General features: G+C 45.7%; 1 protein-coding gene across 1 annotated transcript in view; it reads left to right on the forward strand.

Moving 5' to 3' along the window:
- Positions 1–8,919: 8,919 nt before the first annotated feature.
- Positions 8,920–22,974, forward strand: part of TENT4B (terminal nucleotidyltransferase 4B) — a 78,988-nt gene continuing 64,933 nt past the window's right edge. Inside the window, 1 exon segment of the mRNA XM_068261784.1 lies at positions 8,920–9,927. Within this exon segment, the coding sequence (XP_068117885.1) occupies positions 9,476–9,927 (452 nt within the window). The 5' untranslated portion in view covers positions 8,920–9,475.

Genomic DNA, 22,974 nt, shown 5'->3' on the forward strand with positions numbered 1-22,974 from the left:
TGTATAAATAAATGTTGTAAAAAAAAAGAAGAAGCTATTTTATTCATTAACTAGTGACCTTAGCCCGTTTAAAAACCGGCTAGGGCTGTCTCCGCATGCCCACGCACACACGCCCGCCCCTTCTTCCCCTTCAGTGTCTCTGCGTCTCTACCTGCACATGCGCAGTACAGCAAAACACACACAGGGACATGGGACGCAGAGACACTTGGATTTTATTATGGAGGATTATTTTGTCAGCTTTTGCCCATTGTAACATTTTTCATCACTCTGCAGAATGTTTGCTGTGTGTTCTGAAATGAGAAGAAAAAACTTTAATTAGGATTCCAGGGATTCTAGGGAGTGCACTGGGAGGAAAAGGCTTCATGACACCATAATTTAGGCAAGGAGTGTCAAACTGAAATACAGAGTGGACCAAAATTGAACAATGGGACCAGGTCGTGGGCCAACCTCAATGTCTAGTGGCTACCCTCCCTTATGAAGTTTCTTGGTGTCTAGTAGCCCTACTCCCTCCCCTATATAGTTCCCTGGTGTCTAATGCCTCTTTCCTCCCCTATACAGTTCCGGACTCTCTAGTGACCACCCTCCTTTGCCTATGCACCTCCCTGGTGTCTAGTAGGGATGACCACAGATATGCAATTTTTTATGCAAATGTATGCAGCTTAAAAATGGACCAATCAATTTAAACCAGAGGACAGGTTTTACAGCAATCTGTAACGATCGGTGTCAGCACACATAGAGAATCTGATCATTGATGATCTGCAGAATCATCAATAATACAGATGTATACTTGATTATGGATGATCTGCAGAATCACCAATAATACAAGTATGACTAACCTCTGGACACCTAATAAAGTGTAAGTGTTTGGTGTAACTGTAGGCTATCTCCTGTGAGGCGGGAGATACAGGCAGCTTGGCCGAGAACCACCTGAGGGGCAGGTGGCTCTGGGAAGTGTAGGGACTATCTCCTAAAGAGAGGGAATAGTGAGAACCTGGCAACCAGGGATATCTGGAAATCAAATATAGACTGTACTGCAGCCAGGGGACTCCAGGGGAAGAGGCCACTGGCTACTAACCGGCCGGACTCTCTGAGGAGCAGGAGTCCTAGTTGCAACTGACACTTGGTGGAATTGTGTCACTGCTAGTACACTCAAGGGGTGAGTGACAGCCTGGAAGGTCGGGCAGGCCAGGTCAGCAACACACGAGCAGATAAGGTACAGAGACAGAAGGCTGATTCGGTAACCGGGTACAGGCAGGGTCTGGCAACAGGTAGGCAGATATGCAGAGGTACCGAATCAGAAAGCAATAGAGAAGTCGACAGAGCAAATAGTCATAACAGAAATAGAGCAGAGTCCTAGTCTGAGGTGTGAGGTCAGTGGTCTCGACACCCAGGAACTAGACACAGTAATCCTAAGCTTGGGTGTGAGGTCCTTGGTCACAACACCCCAGAACTGGTCTAAAGTATAACACAGCAATGACACAGTAATCCTAAGCTTGGGTGTGAAGTCCTTGGTCACAACACCCCGGAACTGGTCTAAAGTATAACACAGCAATGACACAGTAACCCTAAGCTTGGGTGTGAGGTCCTTGGTCACAACACCCCGGAACTGGTCTAAAGTATAACACAGCAATGACACAGTAAACCTAAGCTTGGGTGTGAGGTCCTTGGTCACAAGATCCTGGAACTGGTCTAAAGTATAACACAAGCATAATCTGGCTAAGTGTGAATTCCCAGGTCCACCTGGTTCTAACACACTGTGGGATCTGACTGAGGTCTGAGTGCTCACACATAAGTATTCGCAACGGCAGACAAACTGAGACTGACCAGCGAGATCTATATATAGTGCAGCGCTCCTCAGCGCCGCCCAGCGCCACTCAGCCAATCAACAGCTGCGCTGGGATCAGCTGATCGACCTGATCAGCTGATCCCTCTCCTACTGGCATAAAGGTCCTGCCTCCCAGCGCGCGCGTGCGTAGCTCTCCATCTGTGTGCACTAGAAGGCTCAGACAAACCAGACGCATGCTGCTGTGCGGAAACTGCCGGTCTGAACTCGGAGACAGCCGCCCCGCTGCCAGACCGCGCGGCGGCATCTCCGCAATCCATTATAGTACCCCCCCTGAGGAGTGGACTCCGGACACTTCCCACCGGGCTTCCCAGGATGTGAGTCATGAAATTCTTTCTTTAATTCTTCCACATGGATGCGACAATCTGGCACCCAAGTTCTTTCCTCCACACCACATCCTTTCCAGTGGACCAGATACTGCACGGAATTCTGCACTAACCGAGAGTTCAGAATCTTTTCAATTTCATATTCAGGTTGATCATCAACCATCACAGGGGGGGGGGAGAGGAACCCACGTGCACTGCCAGCTTCAGCAGAGACACATGGAATGATCTCACACCTCGCATGCAGGCTGGGAGATCAATCGCATAAGTGACATTATTAATTTTTCTGGTCACTGGGAATGGTCCTATGAATCTAGGACCCAGTTTGGGTGACAGTTGCTTCAGGGCCAAATGCCGAGTGGACACCCACACCAAGTCCCCCGGAGAGAACTTCCACTCTATGGACCGCCTTTTGTCTGCCTGTTTTTTCTGGGTCTGGAAAGCTTTCCCCAAGTTCCTCTTAACCATTTCCCAAATTTCCTTCAAAGCCCTCTGCCAATCCTCCAGGGCCGGGAATGGTGTAGACGCCACCGGCAATGGGGCAAACTTGGGTGATCTTCCCGGCACTACCTGGAATGGGGAAAATCCTGAAGAGGAACTTTTCAGGTTGTTGTGCGCAAATTCTGCAAACGGCAAAAATTTTACCCAATCGAACTGCGCATCTGCAACATAACATCTGAGAAATTGTTCTAGGGACTGGTTAACTCTCTCGGTCTGGCCATTAGTCTGTGGGTGGTAGCCTGATGAGAATGCAAGGTCCATGTCCAGCTGATGGCAAAAGGCTCTCCAAAACTTAGATACAAATTGGACTCCCCGATCTGACACTACATTTTCCGGAATGCCATGCAGCCGGAAAATGTGCTGGATGAAGAGGTCAGCCAATTCCTGAGCCGAGGGGAGTCCTTTTAATGGAACAAAATGAGCCATCTTACTGAATCTGTCTACTACCACCCAAATGACTGTCTTGCCCTCAGACCTGGTGAGTTCTTCTACAAAATCCATGGACAAATGGGTCCATGGTTCACTTGGGACTGGTAAGGGTTGTAAAGTACCAATAGGAGCCTGACGAGAAGGTTTACTCCTAGCACACACTGCACACTCTCTTACAAACTCCTTACAATCTGTTGCCAACGTAGGCCACCAAGCACATCAGGCCAGTAAATCCTGGGTTCTGGTGGCCCCGGGATGACCAGCATTCTTGTGGGAATGAAACAGCTGTAAGAGTTGTAGACAGAAAGGTAGTGGCACAAACATAACCCCATCAGGCTTCCCCTCTGGAACATCCTGTTGGTAAGGACTCAGAGTGACTGTCCAATCCTTCCAGGTCTCAGTGGCTGCCAAAACTACCTTCTGAGGTAAAATGGTCTCAGGGGCTGAGGGCTGTACTGTCTCGGGCTCGAAAAACCTGGACAAGGCGTCGGCCTTGATGTTTTTACTACCAGGGGTATACGTAATTACAAATCTGAATCTTGAAAAGAACAAAGACCACCGGGCCTGGCGGGGGCTAAGTCTCTTGGCGCCCTCTATGTACTCTGCATTTTTATGATCTGCATAAACTGTGATAGTATGTTCTGCACCTTCTAGCCAATGTCGCCATTCCTCAAAAGCTAACTTGATAGCTAAAAGCTCCCGGTTGCCTATATCGTAGTTTTTCTCTGCGGGTGAAAACCTACGAGAGAAGTAGGCGCATGGGTGGAGTTTGCCCTGCAAACCCGATCGCTGAGACAATACAGCCCCCACCCCCACCTCTGAGGCATCAACCTCCACGATAAAGGGGAAGGTGACATCCACATGTCTTAATATGGGTGCAGAACAGAACAGTTTTTTCAGTGTAGAAAAGGCAGAATGTGCTTCTGCTGACCAGTGGTAGGTATCAGCCCCCTTCATGGTGAGACTGGTGAGGGGCGAGACCACTGTAGAGTACCCCTTTATAAACCTCCTGTAGTATCTTTGGAGCACTTTCAGTCCCACAGGCTGAGGCCACTCCAAGACAGCAGAAACCTTTCCAGGATCCATAGAGAGGCCAGACGTAGAGATAATGTACCCCAAGAAGGCAACAGAGGTTACTTTGAAATGACATTTCTCTAGTTTAGCGTAAAGCAGATTCTGTCTTAACTTCTCTAGGACAAACTTGACATGCTTTCGATGTTCCGAGAGATTGGACGAGAAGATCAGTATATCGTCCAGATATACTAAGACGAACTTCCCCAACACCTTCCTGAATACCTCATTAATCAACTCTTGGAAGACGGCCGGGGCATTACACAACCTGAAGGGCATCACCAGGTACTCGTAGTGCCCGTCGGGTGTGTTAAAGGCCGTCTTCCATTCGTCACCATCCCTAATTCGAACTAGGCTGTATGCGCCTCTTAAATCTAGTTTCGAGAAAATCTTGGCGTTGGTAACCTGAGTGAACAAATCGTCAATCAAGGGTAAAGGATAACGATTTTTCACTGTAATCTTGTTTAAGCCTCGATAATCAATGCAGGGACGAAGGCCTCCATCTTTTTTCTTTACAAAAAAGAATCCTGCCCCTGCTGGTGAACGAGAGAAACGGATGAAACCCTTAGCCAAATTTTCTTTGATGTATTCCTGCATTGCCAGTTTCTCAGGCCTGGATAGATTGGTGGCCCCTAGGAGGCATACAACCAGATCTTAACCTGCCTGGCGTTCTATTAAGATCGCCAGGCAGGCTGCGGGAGGGTTTTTTTTTAATAAAAAAAAAACTATTTCATGCAGCCAACTGAAAGTTGGCTGCATGAAAGCCCACTAGAGGGCGCTCCGGAGGCGATCTTCCGATCGCCTCCGGCGCCCAGAATAAACAAGGAAGGCCGCAATGAGCGGCCTTCCTTGTTTTGCTTACATCGTCGCCATAGCGACGAGCGGAGTGACGTCATCGACGTCAGCCGACGTCCTGACGTCAGCCGCCTCCGATCCAGCCCTTAGCGCTGGCCGGAACTTTTTGTTCCGGCTACGCTGGGCTCAGGCGGCTAGGGGGGCCCTCTTTCGCCGCTGCTCGCGGCGGATCGCCGCAGAGCGGCGGCGATCAGGCAGCACACGCGGCTGGCAAAGTGCCGGCTGCGTGTGCTGCTTTTTATTTGAGCCAAATCGGCCCAGCAGGGCCTGAGCGGCAGGCTCCGGCGGTACTGGACGAGCTGAGCTCGTCCAGACCGCCCAGCAGGTTAAATCGATGGGACAGTCGAGGCTACGGTAGGGGGGAAGTTTATCTGCTGATTTAGGACAAAATACGTCAGCAAATTCTGCGTATTGGGTTGGCACACCTTTAACCTGAATCTTGGTGTTACCCACGGTTACTTTCGCTAAACAGTGATGATGACAATGGGTAGACCAGCTCGCTAGCTGACCTGAAACCCAATCTATCTGAGGGGAGTGAAGTTGTAACCATGGCATGCCAAGAATAACGGTGGAGGTTGCCATACGCAGGACCAGAAACTGTAGACTCTCTTTATGTAGTACCCCAACACTGAACCTCAACTCTGGGGTCCGAGAAGGGGGATGTCTACTTTGCAGAGGAGAGTCATCTACCGCAGTGACCAAAACCTGTTGGTCTAATGGAAGTATGGGAACCCCAAAATGTTTTGCAAACTCGTAATCCATAAAGTTAGCCGCTGAACCAGAGTCTATGAAAGCTTCAGTGGTAACAGTCTGGCCCTCCCATGTGACAGAACAGGGAAGGAGCAGACGATTATTGTTTAAAGGTAATGACTGCGTGCCTAGGTTATTACCTCTGACTACACCTAGGCGGCAGCGTTTCCCGACTTTTTGGGACAATTCTGCACCTTATGACCCTCCTCTGCATAGTATAAACAGAGCTGTTCTGTTTTCCTGCGATTCTTTTCCACCCGTGTCAATTTTGACTGTCCAATTTGCATTGGTTCTGGCGGAGGTGAGACGGGTGGAGGAGAGGCGTAGGAGACATATCTTACAGTGTTCTTACTCCGGGTTTGTTTCTGATAGCGTAAACGGCGATCAACCCGTACTGCTAAAGCGATTACCTCATCGATAGATTTTGGTTCAGGGTGTCCCAACATCAAATCAGAGACTGCGTCTGACAACCCTGACAAAAAACAGTCTAACAATGCAAATGTCGCCCACCTAGCTGACACAGACCCAGTGGCGTAGCAATAGAGGTTGCAGAGGTAGCGACCGCATCGGGGCCCTTGGGCCAGAGGGGCCCCGAAGGGTGCACCCTCTATCACAGTATTAGCTCTCTATTGATCCTGTGCTCATAATAAACATTTCTATAGATGCTTTGAATAGTAGTAATCCTTAACACACTGTTAATCAACCCCTTCTTGCAACTGACACTGACACTGTGGTTGTCCTTGGCTGGTTTTGGTGCGCCATATCAATTGTTATGTATAGAGTGCTTGGGGGGGCCCCATGTAAAACTTGCACCGGGGCCCAGAGCTCCTTAGCTACGCCACTGCACAGACCACTTCCTGAACTCAGCTGCGTAGACTTCTACCGGATCCTTGCCTTGACGCAAAGTCTTAAGCTTCCGCTCAGCAGTGGAGGCAATGTCCGGATCATCATAAATTATGGCCATGGCTTTAAAAAATTCCTCAACTGACGTCAAAGCCCCGTGCCCTACCTGAAGGCTATATGCCCATGTTTGAAAATCCCCTGACAAAAGGGTTTTAAAAAAAGTAATTCTCTGTGCCTCAGTTCCTGATAAATTGGGTCTTAACTCAAAATATAACATTACTCGATTTTTAAAATTCTGAAAGTCAGATCTATGACCAGAAAACCTTTCGGGTACAGACATACGCAAGTCTGTAACTGGAGGAGATCGCAATGCATTCACAGCCGTCTGAAGGACCTGTATGGACCCAGACAAGGCAGTGAGCTGGGTCTGATGACCGTCCAGCACCCTGATGAAATTCTCCACCGAGGTGGTGAGTGCATCAAGACGTTGAGTGCGTCCATTTTGTTTTTCAGGTCTGCCGTTCTGTAACGATCGGTGTCAGCACACAGAGAGAATCTGATCATTGATGATCTGCAGAATCATCAATAATACAGATGTATACTTGATTATGGATGATCTGCAGAATCACCAATAATACAAGTATGACTAACCTCTGGACACCTAATAAAGTGTAAGTGTTTGGTGTAACTGAGCGCTATCTCCCGTGAGGCGGGAGATACATGCAGCTTGGCCAAGAACAACCTGAGGGGCAGGTGGCTCTGGGAAGTGCAGGGACTAACTCCTAGAGAGAGGGAATAGTGAGAACCTGGCAACCAGGGATATCTGGAAATCAGATATAGACTGTACTGCAGCCAGGGGACTCCAGGGGAAGAGGCCACTGGCTGCTAACTGGCCGGACTCTCTGAGGAGCAGGAGTCCTAGTTGCAACTGACACTTGGTGGAATTGTGTCACTGCTAGTACACTCAAGGGGTGAGTGACAGCCTGGAAGGTCGGGCAGGCCAGGTCGGCAACACACGAGCAGATAAGGTACAGAGACAGAAGGCTGATTCGGTAACCGGGTACAGGCAGGGTCTGGCAACAGGTAGGCAGATATGCAGAGGTACCGAATCAGAAAGCAATAGCGAGGTCGACAGAGCAAATAGGCATAACAGAAATAGAGCAGAGTCCTAGTCTGAGGTGTGAGGTCCGTGGTCTCGACACCCAGGAACTAGACACAGTAATCCTAAGCTTGGGTGTGAGGTCCTTGGTCACAACACCCCGGAACTGGTCTAAAGTATAACACAGCAATGACACAGTAATCCTAAACTTGGGTGTTAGGTCCTTGGTCACAACACCCCGGAACTGGTCTAAAGTATAACACAGCAATGACACAGTAACCCTAAGCTTGGATTTGAGGTCCTTGGTCACAACACCCCGGAACTGCTCTAAAGTATAACACAAGCGTAATCTGGTCCACCTGGTTCTAACACACTGTGGGATCTGACTGAGGTCTGAGTGCTCACACATAAGTATTCGCAACGGCAGACAACCTGAGACTGACCAGCGAGATCTATATATAGTGCAGCGCTCCTCAGCGCCGCCCAGCGCCACTCAGCCAATCAACAGCTGCGCTGGGATCAGCTGATCGACCTGATCAGCTGATCCCTCTCCTACTGGCATAAAGGTCCTGCCTCCCAGCGCGCCCGCGCATAGCTCTCCATCTGTGTGCACTAGAAGGCTCAGACAAACCAGACGCATTCTGCTGTGCGGAAACCGCCAGTCTGAACGCGGAGACAGCCGCCCCGCTGCCAGACCGCGTGGCGGCATCTCCGCAATCCATTAAACAATCATTTTGGGCTGTAGTCACACCACCATACACCTTCACCCACACCATCATGATTGAAACATAACATTTTCATATTGCAAAGTACATTGCTCCAGTTCTGCCATGAATAATCTTCCCATATGCTTACATTTAAATGCAAGCAAATAATTAATTTACAAATAGGTCATGAAATGCAAGGTTTTTAATCACTCTTTATGTAAATACATTTATTATAATAAAAAATCTGTATATCAAGCTACACAGGGGCACTAGAACAGTAGAGAGACTGCAGAATCGGCTTTCAAAACGGAACCATATGTTAGCCATGTATTGCTGCCTGCGTGACAGGATAACTTTCATTTTTCTACTATCTACATATCTACAGCCCAGAGTTCTTTCCAAGCGCACCTTTCACCCACGGGCCCCGCCCATCGGCCAGAGCTGGGTGAAGGGGCACAAGGTAGCTCGCGTACTTCCAGAGGTGGGAGGGGCCAGGCTGGGGAAAGATGGAGCATGCGCGCTAAAGAAGCAGAGGAGGGAGGAGCAGCCATTACTGTGGCCGGTGTGACAGGGACGAGACACGGGCGGCGGGCATGGCACTCACACGCGAACGGCGGCCTTGACTCTGAGAGTGGCAACGCGAGATACGGAGCCGTAGTGCAGCTGCCTGTCCGTGTTTTAGTTTAGCTTAGAATCCTGTGAATTGACCCCGTAGCGGCCAACAGGGGGCGGGGCAGTTGTACCGGTCGGGCTGTAGTAGAAGGGCTGCCTGAGGCTTGGAAGGAGAGGACACTCATTGGGGTAGGCTTGGAGGGAGGGAGGAGGACGGGCTCTGCAGTTAGATAACGGGATTGTACGTTGCGTGCTGTAGAAGGACGTTACCGGCGTTCGTTCTGGGTGCAGCACGGAGGGCAGGGCCGGGGCGTAGGGGGGCTTATTAGTGGCAAGACACAAGTCTTCCAGAAGCGGCTGGACATTAGAGAGGAGGCGGAGTGGCCACCGGCCATTGGCAGCGGTAGGTGGGACGCAGGACGGGGAGCCCAGGCTCCATTTGATGGATCCTCGGATCGCCTGGTTCCAGCCAGAGCAGCTCGGCCCTTCTAACAGCCTGTGGATGCAGATCTGGGAGACGACGCAAGGCCTGAGGAACCTGTACTTCAACCATAACAGCCCGGCCTCCCCCACCAGCTCCTCCACCATGTACCGGGACAGCGGGCCAGCGCAGGCCGCCCCCACACCTGCCAGCTCAGCGCTGGGGGAACAGGCAGACTTCTTACCCCTGGAGAGCACCAATAACAACAACAACCAGATCCTGACACAGAACCTCGCAGGCTGGCGGAAGGGCCACGATCACAGCAACAGCAACAAGAGGAAACGGGATAATAAGGCCAGCACCTATGGACTGAACTACAGCCTGCTCCATCCGACACCGGGGAAGAACGTGGCTGGCAGCTCTTACAGTGGCACCCCATGGAAAACGAGAAACTACAGTGATGAGGTCATTGGGTGAGTGTCTTTCAGATGTCACATTGTGATGAAGATGTCATTTCTGTCGGTGACACTTGCCTGATCTTTGAGTATTCATTTCACCTGTTGCCAGTGTAAAATAAAATGGCCATGCAGCATGACAGCTGGTAAAGTGCAGGTATTTACTTTTACATCATGGTGCCTGCCTGTTTGTTTAATGAAGTGACATTCAACAGTGCTTCATACTGACCATGAACTCTCCAGTGCTGCACTGGAACTTTGCATCGGGTGTTCTAAGACTCAGTTGTAAATGGTTAATTTGATTAATCCGCTGTCCAAATATTTTGATAGCGCCATCATTCAAAGTTGAGGTAAAATTGATGCTAGTTTAGGGGTCCCAGCAGGAAACTGCATTGGGAACAGTTCTACAATTGCAGCACCATCTACAACACAGTTTGAGAGGGTGCTGTCCACCCAATAGCAGAATTTTCCTTTAGAGGTCTCTTGCTGGGTCCCCTATATTAGACTAGTGCTTAATTCTTAGTTCATCTATAGTGTAATTGACAAAGGGTGTCCACAGAAAATACAGAATAGTAAATATTTATAGGAGCATACCCTATGCCTCCCTAATAGCGATGTTTAGGTATTCCATGTCCCTTCCTTCCACATGACCGCATCTGAGTTAATTGAATGGTTGCATAGGCCTCAGGGTTTGTTGTCTAACATGTTGGAGGTGTGCACTCATAACCTCACACAACTAAAAAGCTTGTAGGGATTTTAGTGAGATTAGGGGGTGCATGTACAGTGAAAGAAAATATTAGCCTTTATGTTTATGGTGTCTGCTTAGTATGAACTTTTTTTATCGGGCACCTTTCAGTAAATAATTTAGAGGCAAGTCAGACTTGCCATTTTTTCCTTTGTACTCTTAACAGGAATGAGTGAGTGACCCTTGCTTCTGGCTTATCAGATTTGGAATCTTAATTCAGCTGTTGAGAAATTTACTCCTTTCCAAAACTGTTTTTGTCCTATGCAGAGTTCTGGAATAGCCCACATTAATTCAAGTTCCTGTAGACAAAATAATTTGAAATGTGAATATTAAACTTAATTCTGTGAGCTTACTGTGCTAGCTTGAGTTGACAGATGGAACAAGCATGTGGTATGTAAGTGTTCTGACAGGCTGTTTGCTTATAGCAGGCTTCAAGAGCTGTTTAACTGGGTAAAGTCATTCTTTGTAAAAGACTAATGCTGGGAATACACGGTTCGTTTTTGCCTTCGTTTAAACCTTCGTTTCGATTGTGCCTTTTGTCCTTTTCGATCCCGAAATAATCGATCATACGGTTAATATCACCACCCACGGTTTCGTTTTTTTTTCCGATTCTGATGGTTTCGTTTTTCCAATGATCGAAGGCTGCAAAGAAACGAAACGAAAATCCCTTTTTACAGGGACGGACTAGCATAAACGAATATATAATCGATCTGAACAGCCATCAAGCCTACCAATGGCTCGATTAGATGGATAAAGAGAGATAATATCAAACATGTTCGATCACTAGTCGTTCGTTTTTGGGGTCTATTAATCGAAACTATAATGAGATTATGACTATTTTCACATACGTTTTCAACACTCGATTCGTTTACCGAACGAATCGAAGGTTTAAACGAAGGCAAAAACGAACCGTGTATTCCCAGCATAACATTAAAGGGCAAGTCCACTGTTGTTGAATTAGTAAAGCATAGATAAGTGCCACTGCAAACCATTTGTCATCATTACTTTTAGCGCCCCTGCTGTGCTAACTTTTATAATGCTGACAACAACTTTAGATTAAGATTGGCTGTAACTGCTTTGACAGGTTAAAGGAGGCCATACATCTAAAGGTGGCCATACACTGGTCGATTTGCCATCAGATCGACCAACAGATAGATCCCTCTCTGATTGAATCTGATGAGAGGGATCGTATGGCTGCCTTTACTGCAAACAGATTGTAAATCGATTTCAGCATGAAATCTATTTACAATCTATGATCGAATTTGCTGTCGATAGGCGGGAAATCGACGTAGTGTATGGCTAGCTTAATGATTCTGATTCAATCAACAAAGCAATGAACTTTATGGGGGAATTGACTTCGGTATAGTTGATCAAAAGTCGTTCGACTTCACTAATTGATCTGACCAATGTTGTCTCCATGTTCTGAATGCAAAAATCGATTGATATGTGAACAGTAGCCGATTCCTGTGCAATCGACCGATATCTTGCATCCTACTCGATCGAGTAAGCTGGTCGATTCAACATATCGGCCACCTTTCATCGATTGTGAACTCTGGCACACGCTCGACTCTCTCTCGATTCAATAAAATGATCAAATCGAATGGTTGATCGTACTGCAAAATCGCAAAATGTATGGGCATCTTTTAAGGTTTGTATATGTTAAGGCTAAAGCTCAAAGTTGGACCTTGCCGTTTCTCAAATTGGCCAATTTAGTTGTAACATCACTGGCCAAAGTAAAGTCCCACGTTGGCTGGCCAATTTCAATATTTGCCTGGTGTCATGTCACTTTCTTAGGCAGGACACAATCTGAAGAGGTGGGAAAGTTAAGCTACGTAAACACATGCGAGAATTGTTGCCCATCGGGGATCGAGAACCGATCCCTCAGGAGTAAATTGGGAACTATGCTGTACAAAGACCTCCCTAGCCTTGAGGCCTGAGATGTGCGCTGTTGCTATGGAAGGAAGGGGCCAGAGGGATGACTATTGGCAGACGTTGGAACGGCTTTAATCGGTCGGCTGGGCTAGTAAAAAGCATTGCGAGCGGTTGTGCTTGGGCATTGATAATGAAACTTCAACTATATTAAACTTTAGGGTTTGGCAGAGGACACTAGGTTGGTGGTTAATGTTAGGCACAGAAAATAGGTTAATTTTTGTTACCTCACCAGCCAAGGTAAGATGTATTCTCTTAATCTGACCGTGGCCACCTCCCACTTTCGATACTTGCCATATTTCTGGCTTTGGCCATAACATATGCAAGACTTTCCATAATGTTTCTTACCATTCATATCATTGCTTTGAGGCTTATCAAGAGGTCAAATACCAGGCATATTATATCCAGAACCTCAATGTCTCTAGGTTTACTGCAAGGAAGTGCACTCCTCAGGTGTTTTTTTTCTTTTTCATCTTTAAGCAGATGGCAACTTATAGCACAGACGTTCAGTAGTGACATTTACAGGGCTGTGGAGTTGAAGTCGGTGCAATTTGGGGTACCTGGAGTCTAAGTCAGTGGTTTCATAAACTTAGAAGTCTGATGATTTTTGTACAAAATCCACAGCCCTGGTATTAGACGGAGTCTGAGTCGGAGCCATTTTGGGTGCCTGGAGTTGGAGTCTGTAGTTTCATAAACTGAGGAGTTGGGAGTCGATTGCTTTTTGCACTGACTCCACAGCTCTGAATATTTATACAGACGCGAAACCAGACTCTGCAACTAAATGATTAAAAAAATTCAAGACAAGTTACATGAGCTTATAGTAAGGCAAATAGAATACATTTGCCAATAATTGCATGCATTCATCTGAGCACAACTAGAACCAATCTGTTCATATAAGGAATAAATATTCCAAAATAGTCCCGAATTCCCAACCATTAGCAAGGGTGGTAAAGTGTACACAAAAAGGTCTTGACCATAAACCCCGCCTCGTGGAGGCGTCGGGTGTGATGCTCATCCAGAGTTGGCATCTGCCATTCCCAACTGTAGTGATCCAATCTGAACTTATCCAATCTGAACTTCTTATTTTCGTGTTTGCAGGGGTTCCTTGGGATCCAAAAGTTATTTGCAGAGTTCCTCCAGGGTAAAAAGGTTGAGAAAGGCTGGCCTAGGACCTCGACCCCAGTTCACATTCAAAACAATGATTGCCAACAAACTCTGGGCTTTCAAGCATACAGTCAAGTGACAAGCCAACTTGTTTTCCAAAACCACAGTGCACTGTGTTCACAGCCTATGCAATAGTTACCCCTCCTCACTTGTGGTGGTGATGCCCAACTCACCGCCTATAAACTTGCTAGGCAGGAGTCTCCCGCCCGATCTACAGGGACTCGGGGCAGCTTGCCATCGTATGTCCGGCCATTCGCCGTCATTGAAGTCCGTGGGGTGTGAGAGAGCCGATCCTGGCGGAGGGGCAGAGGGAGGAGAGAGGTCCAGCAGCGCATGATGCAGGCCTACGCCGACGCATTTCGCCCCGTCCAGGGACTTCCTCAGAACGTTAAGGCAGGTGTGGATCCAGAGTTTTATCTACTTATTTTTTTTTTTTTTTTTATATGCATGGCGTAATGCAATCCTTTTAACTCGTCGCGAATGCACCTCGTATGTCATTCTTTATGGAGCAGTGAGCCACCTAATAGTCAGTAGTTGGAGCTAGGATCAGCTGTAGCTCATAGACAGGTGCCAGGGAGGGGGAGGAGGTGGCACGTCCCATTTAAACTAAAAGTGGTGATAGCAGCAGTATATTAGCCCTGCAGTAACTTTTTAATTTTTTATTTTTTTCCCTCAGCAAAGAAACCTTAAACATTCCACATTGCAATTCTTAATAACAATATTCACAGGAATCCATCAAGTTAACAGTAATAACAGTCATCCTATATAGTATCAAAGAGTAAAAGTGCCTCAAAACATAACCAAGTGGAAATGTTACCCATAAATCTTGCGAATACTAGTCTGCAAGGGAACCCCTCTATTCATATATTGAACCCACAGGAGTTATAACGTTGCCTTGCTATAAGAACAATTAGGGTCCCATCAGACTGTTTCCCTGAGTGGGGGGAAAGATCCCCAAAAAGGAAATAGAATGAAGAGTAAGAGAAAGTGATAAACAAAGGAAAAGAAGGAAAAAGAGAAGTATAGGAAAGGGAGAACTTGCCAGCCAGCTATACTTCAGGGTCTTCCCTAATTTCGGATTAGAAGAAGGAGCATACAATTTACAAGTTGCTAATTACAGATTGGTATCCCCCCACACCTTTTGGAAGATATGTACTTTATCTTGTATAACAGCTTTTTTCCTTCTAATTTGAGGTTTACAAGAGCATGAATCTAGAGTTGAACAGGGATAAGCTGGCATAGGCCGGTTGGATTCATTCAAGTATAGTAAATGTGGAGTAGCAGCCAGGAGACCACCACAGATAGAAACAAAAACTGCAGGGCATGGCAGCTTTCTAATGGGCACAGCCAGGAGGTACAGGAACACGGACTTTTTGAACAAAAGGTTTTTGCTACATCTGGTACCTGGGGATTATATGTATACTCCCCAGGCTGTGATATTGGAATTTTTTTTTTTTTAAAAAAGAGACTGAATACACAGGTCTAGGTTACTAAAATCCTGAACACTAGTGACAAACTGATTGTGGTATAAAGGAACTTACCGTGTACAGTCCTTTATCTCCTCTTCTGCAGCACAAATTTTACCTTTGCACACACTAAACAGATAAGACAATACTGTGTGACTAAAGGGGCCCAAACACCTAACTTCCCACCGATATACAGCAGATTCGATCACTGTGATCAAATCTGCTGTGAAATCATTGCGCAAACGTCCGAAATCGTTCCCGTCGAACCGGCGGGTCGTGAGTGTGTCGATAGCGGCATTCGAATGACCGACGCAATACAGCAACAATACATTACCGTCACCACCACCACAGATTGTGATCAGTTTCGTGCTGAAATCGATTCACAATCTGCTTGCAGTAAAGGCATTAGTTACTTTACGGAAAAGGACATTGTCACGGACGATTGCGGGGACGCAGGCGCGTCCTGGAACCGCCCGTGAAGAAAAGAACGATCGCACTCGATTCCTGCATCAAGTGCGCCTCAGATCAATAGAACCAAGATTTGACGTGTAGTATCCCTCTGCTTAAAACAGCTGGGGAATTTGTCTTAGCTGAGTGAAAGCCTGGGGGGAGGTGTTAATTAGCTGGGACATATTCCCTGTGGAAGGCACAATTTCCCTTTTGGCTCTGGGAACCAGGTGACACTTAGCTGATCTCATGGAGATGTTAATTAACCAAAGGATGCCTAGGTGCAGCCAAGCAGGCTACGAATCCACGGGAGGTCTGGACACTCTGCTCTCTGCTAAAGATCAAAGGAAAGTCAGCTGTTAGCAGCTAGAACACAACCTCAGTCTCATGGCATAATCCATAACTTCCCAGATCTGTAATATTTCTGGGGTTCCTGAGATGGCCGCTTCACCAAACATGGGGGAAGTGTAGCATGAGCCCCGGTGCTGGTTCTGAGGAAGTTTCAGAACCTTCGGAGGTAAGGACTGCCAGCTAGGCAGTTTCAAAGTGCCCTGATGATACCACAGGGGTCCCACCCCTCATGTCTGGTATCAGGGCGCTGGGTAAATCGAGACAGACCTGAAAATGTTAATAAATCTGCCCTGACCTGTACGGTTCTGTGAGATAGAGCCCATATATGGGTAGATATGATTTCTAGCCCCAGTACAAGGGGAGGGCTCATCTCATCTTTGAAGGGGGTGTATGGCTCCCCGCCCTCACTCCCTCCTACTGAAGCAGGGGCATAAGAATGGCTAAGGACCCAAACTCAGTGTCCTCCACACTGAACCATCTTGCACTCATCAGATGCCAGCTTGAGGATATGCTGGCATCCACCTGGTCTGAACTCTGGACTTTGAAACCAAGAACTTTATGATTCTTCCCACAATAAGGACATCTTTCCAGGAACTAAGTATTTTTCTCCCTTCTTTTATTTTTCATACTGGCTATTACTGTTTTAATAATTGTTGATTTTCATAATTGTCTGTATATATTAATTATTTATATTGCGTGAATAAACGACTTTCCCCAAGTCATTCACTGTTTCGCTACCCTGCTTATCAGCGCACACAGAAATGATCCCGGGTCTCTGAAGATACGCTACTGTTTGTTTGTTGTTGGCTAGACAGAATATCGTGTGTTTAACCGTTTTATTCGCAGGATTAGCCAGTCAGTTAGTGGGCCCCACGGTCCCATAGTAACCGCGGTGGTGGCAGTTTACTCTGAACCAGTAGGTGACGTTGTAATTACCCGTGTCTCACAGGCTCCCTTCTGAGTTGTCTGCGGCTAATTCTTAACGGTTCCTGCGCATTGACTGCGACCAGAGTTCGCACGATCTGTGCGCTGGCACCGTTTAGAAGGCTAAGTGCGGTCAGCCCTGAGGGCTCCTGTGACAGACATAAATTCAAAAGATTGAGGAACCGGAGTGCAGTCTTGTTGTATCAAAACTTTGTAGAAAAACTTTATTAACATATACAGACAAAAGATTAAAAAGAGGGTTTCTTCAATTCCATATCATAAATCTTCATACAATCAATGGTACATCCAAAGGGAGGAAATGAAGCTCATGGAACTGACAAACGCTATATTCTGGCTTGATTTGATTGTGATTTTTAAATAGACGTTGTGTCTTTAAAGGCAACGACACATGTTCGTTTCGGGCTCTTTATATAATAAATGTGCCCTTCATCAGGCCGTGACACAAGGTTCTAAAAATAAACAATAAAAGAATATTAAAACCATGGTTCCATACAAACATCTCAAAAGAGAGAGGAAAAAAACCATAGGGGTGATTAGTGGTATGTCTTACACCTGGTTCAAATAGATTCTATGAACCGACATACCAGACCAGATAGGTGTTGAGATATAAAGTTCAAACCCAAAGATTAAAAAAGACCATAGGAAGGATGTAGTAAAAGTTTTTCACCAAAAGATCAAGCCCATAACTCTCCACATAGAAAATAAAAAGAAAAAGAAAAGATGAGCTATTTGGAAGCCAGCAATCAAAAAGGGCTTGCATCATGGACTAACAAATATCAGTCCGTGTTTCCATGCTTATGCCCAAAAAGAGGCTCCAAACACCAGAAATTGTGAGACTCTGATAGGTTAAAGAACACCAGAGGACATGAAATGCAAATAGACAAACCTGTATGGCTCAATCAAGAGGAAAAAGGCCAGAAGTATATAGAACAAATGATACTGGCATCTGAGCCCACCAGATGCACAGGGTGGTCTGCAAAATTACATACAAAAAGACATACATTTAAGACCACCATTGAAAAAGATTATTATGCCTCAACATACAGTACCCAGAAAAAGCCCCTCTGTCCACAACAGACATATGTACTGAAAATCGATTGGATGGATCAAAGCAAATCCCTATATACATGCACTAATCTATACCAAAGTATATTAATCAAACTTGCTCCAACCTGACCACAGTAGATAAACCACTAAAGATAAAATATAGCAATACATTGCCTACATCAAATGCACTCAGATCATGTAAATATACCAAGAGGTTTATGTACTTACACTCCCCAGGCGTACAAAGGAAGACCAATAGGAAATGGCGTCCCACGCTGTTTAAATACTATGTCCAGCGTCCTCAATGGCCGTGTGCGACTGCGCACACTACTGTGTGCGACTGCGCACACCACCGTCCAATAGGGGAAGCCTGCACTGCCCCCTCCCGAGATTGGATGCCAGCGTAACCACGCTGGAGCGCATCGTCGCGTCCGCCGGACGTGACGTCAGCACAAGTAAGCGCCAGTGGAGACAGAGTGTGGCTGGGAATAGGAGGGGAAAGGCGATCACAATGATCGCCCAACCACTCCCCCCGCATACAGCGCAGCAAACAGAGCGCTCAGGTTGTAAACCAGGACAGGGAGGCTATATACACCACGGTGTAGCGCAATGCCTACTTAAACATATAAATCAATGCATGGGGACACTAGCCCAAAGTCAGAAGTTCACAGTACATAAAACATAGGGCATAGAAGTAAGACATGTATAATGTGGAACATTTCACATAAAGGAGTACTCAGAAATTAATCTAAGTCACCTGGATACAGTAACCAATTTATCACATTCAAAAGGGGGCAGATGTTAAGTCTACCCTAAGTGGCCCACAAATATAAATCACCGGGCACTACATATTGTAGAGATGGGCGAACAGTTTGGCTGTGTTAGCCGAACTGTTCGGGCTGCCCAATCTGTCATTTATCTATGCCTCTTACTACTTCCGGGTCGCAATGACCCGGAGTAGTACGTCTGCGCTGCCCGGCGGAGCGCGTCCTAGCGACGCGCTCCCGTTGCCGGGCACTTTCTGCGCATATGCGTGACGTCATGAGTGACGTCACGCACATGCGCAGAAAGTGCCCGGCAACGGGAGCGCGTCTCTAGGACGCGCTCCGCCGGGCAGCGCAGACGTACTACTCCGGGTCATTGCGACCCGGAAGTAGTAAGAGGCATAGATGACAGATTGGGCAGCCCGAACAGTTCGGCTAACACAGCCAAACTGTTCGCCCACCTCTAATATTGAGGCACAAAGAAAAAGAAAAATTGTTTTCTTTACCACATAATGAGCCACACAGTTATGTCGATACACTTCCATGTAGGTGTTCAAACTCCCTGAAAGGCAAAAACAAAAACAGAAAATCAGATAACAGTAGGACTTTCACAATCACTTATTGGGGTGTATAGTCCATATTTAATCCAGCAGGGTATAATGTTTGTAGGAACCTGATCCACCAAGCCTCTTTGTGGAGCAGGATCAATTCCCTATCACCTCCTCGTCTTGGTGGTGGTACTATATCTAACACACAAAATCTCAGCTGATTTGCTGAGTGGCCCATTTCCACAAAATGCTGTGCTACTGGGGAATCAATTTGGGAGTAATCTAAACCCCGTCTAATGGCAACATTAATTTTGGACTTATGTTCTATTATTCGCTCCTTTACTGCCCTAGTTGTCTCCCCCACGTAAAATTTGCCACAAGGACACTTAATCCCATACACAACATGGTCTGTGTTGCATGTGGCAAAATGGGAAAGTTTTACTGGAAACCCCTTCATGGGGTGGTTAATACTTCTTCCTTTTAGAACCAACTGGCAGCAAGAGCAATGCAAACAAGGGAAGGTACCTTTCCGTTGGAGTGCCAACTGTCTTTGGGTATTAACTCTAATGGACCCCACATCAGCTTTAATTTAGTGATCCCGGATGGACCGTGCTTTCTTATATGCTACCATAGGGACCTGCCTAAAGGACGGTACATCTGCACTCATAGAATGTAGTATTGGCCAATGTCGCTTCACAACCTTCCCAATTTCCGATGATAAAGTATTGAATGATGTTGCCAAAATCATTCGATCCTCCTTCTTGTTGCCCCGATTTTTTTTCCCCGCCTTCAACAAATCCGTTCGTTCATATTTCATAACATCCCCTTTAATGCGTTCCACTAATTTTTTAGGATAATGGCGATCAAACTTCGACGCCATTCCTGACATGCGTGTTTCAATGTACTGATCGTCACTCACAATACGGCGTACCCGCATAAGTTGTGATTTGGGAAGAGACTCCCGTAGACTTCTAGGGTGAAAACTATTAAAGTCCAAAAGGGTGTTACGATCTGTTGGCTTAGAAAAAAGATCGAATGACAATAGGCGGCCTCTTTTGCCTACATTCACATCTAAAAATGCAATTTTGGAGGTTTCGACATTAAACGTAAATTTGAGTGCAGATGAAGCACCCTGCAATTTCTCATAGAAGAGATCAAAGGAGGACCTAGGCCCTGACCAAATAAGGAAAATGTCGTCAATGTAGCGACGCCAAATACATGCATATTTTTTAAATAAATAATTTCTATATACCCAGTCCTCCTCGAAGCTCTCTACGAATAAATTTGCATACACTGGGGCCACATTGGATCCCATAGACGAGCCTCGCATTTGGAGGTAATAAGTATCCTGGAAAAGGAAAAAGTTCCTCTCTAAAACCAATTCCAAAAGTAACATAATGAATTCAATTTGTAATCCATTAACTGATAAATCGCCCATTAGGGACTGTCGAACTGCTGCTTTGCCCTCAGTGTGTGGAATACAAGTATAAAGAGATTCAATATCTAAAGTAATTAAGAGACAATCCTCGTGGGGCAAAATTAATTCACTCATTTGTTTTATGAAGTCGGATGTGTCCCTAATATAGGATCTCTGGTTGAGCATATATTTCCTAAGTATTTTATCTAAAAAGATAGCAGTATGATTAAAAATCGAGTCGCATCCCGCCACTATCGGTCTCCCAGGTGGCTGGTTAAGCCTTTTATGAATCTTGGGTAAACAGTATATAACTGGTGTCACTGGTTTATCGTTGTATAAATAATCAAATAATTTTTGATCAATAATGTTACTGTCCAATGCATGATCCAAGATTCTTTTTAATTCACCCAGAAATCCCCCCGTAGGGTTCACATCCAGCTTCCTATACACATTGCTGTCTCCAAGTTGTCTCAAAATTTCAGAGACATAGTCGCTCTTATTCATAACTACCACCGCCCCTCCTTTATCTGCAGGTTTTATCACAACAGACTGATTCCCTTTTTAGACTAAACAATGCATCTTTTTCTGCTTTAGTAATATTATGTCGAATGAAAGGCATCTTTCCTCTTAAAATCTATCTCCAATTTAGCAACATCTCTCTTTACTTGCTTAATATAGGCTTCAACATAGTCATTACCTTGAGGGGGCCTATTACCTGTAGGAGAAAAGAGGTTAAGTTCTTTTGCATTATACATAGTTGGTTTGGGTATCTGTTGTAAACTAGTTGATTGTCTAGCAAAAAAAGATTTCCACCTAAGTTGGTTAAAGAATTTTTCAAGTTCAATATCTAGGGAAAAGAAATCGGGGGTGGCGGTGGGGCTAAATGACAGTCCCTTGGATAATACTGAAGTCTCTTCAGGAGTCAGTTGAAAGTCCGAAATATTAATCACTGGTGAAAGGTATTCATTTGGTGTCTCATGGTCTATGTACGGTCTCAAATAATATTCCCTCCTTGGGGTTTGTTTTTGTTGTCTCTTCTTGGATGTTCGTGCTAGCGGAGGCCCCGCTGCACCTAAAAAAAGAAGAGGATTCTGAAGCAGAAGAGCCAGTAGAGGGTGTAGGGGAATTTGGTGGTTCCATTCCTCGTTTTGGAAACCTTCTCCTTGGTTTGCGGGGAAATCTGCCTCCCCCTGGAGTAGCGGGGGGATTTCTGTTGCCATCGATATACGTAGCCAGATGTATAGTCTCTACAATCTCTTTGGAACTTCTCCCTTTTATTCTGAAGGGTCTCTTTTTTTATATCTCTCCAAACTATCGTCCAATAAAGCTATCTGGAAATCAAACGCATCGCTGGTCACTTGCTCAGCGAGTTTTTTTCTTAATTTCCACCGCTTCTGCTTTAAAGCCAGGGAGTTTTTTTATAAATCCACTCTACATATAATAAAAGGATATCGAATGATTTATTCAATATTCCTTCAAATCGACACAAACTCACTATCAGTGAAAATATTTGGACGAATATGTGATCTAACACCTCTGGGAATCTTCTTGTTTTTGTAATATTCTGCCAGTGTCTGGCCATGGAGTTCTAGATCTATGATATATTTCTCTATCTTTTCCAAGTCCTTCAGGTTAACCGTAGTGCTATCTATATCACTCAAAATTTTACAACATCCATCCACATTACTTAAAATGCGTTTGATATCCTCGTCTACATATGAAAAAACTGCAATGCTGCCAGGTTGCACATTTTCCTCTGTCAGAGGTGATAAGGTGTTAGTTGACATTTATGTCACTGATAATCAAGAAAAAAGAAAAATATTTTGGTCAAATTATTGGCCAGAAAAAGATCATAAGATAATACCAGGTGGAATATAACCCAATTATACGTATACTGCAGTAAAGGCAGCCATACCATCCCTCTCTGATCAGATTCGATCAGAGAGGGATCTATCTGTTGGTCAAATCTGATGGCTGATGGCAAATCGACCAGTGTATGGCCACCTTAATACTGGCAATAAACAGAAATGTTTCAGTCGATTTACTGTCAGATCTTATATTCTCTTATCAATTTCCTTTCTCTTCTATGAGAAATCGATCAGAAAAACGACCAACAATAAGATCGGACATGTCAGAAATTATCTATCGAACAATCTATCTGTTGAGAAAACTTATGGTGTATCCCCAGCATAAAGACTTGAAACAAATGCTCAATTACTGTTACCCAGAACATTTGTTAATG

The sequence above is a fragment of the Hyperolius riggenbachi genome, chromosome 11 (assembly GCF_040937935.1).
Source record: "Hyperolius riggenbachi isolate aHypRig1 chromosome 11, aHypRig1.pri, whole genome shotgun sequence".
Lineage (NCBI taxonomy): Eukaryota > Metazoa > Chordata > Amphibia > Anura > Hyperoliidae > Hyperolius > Hyperolius riggenbachi.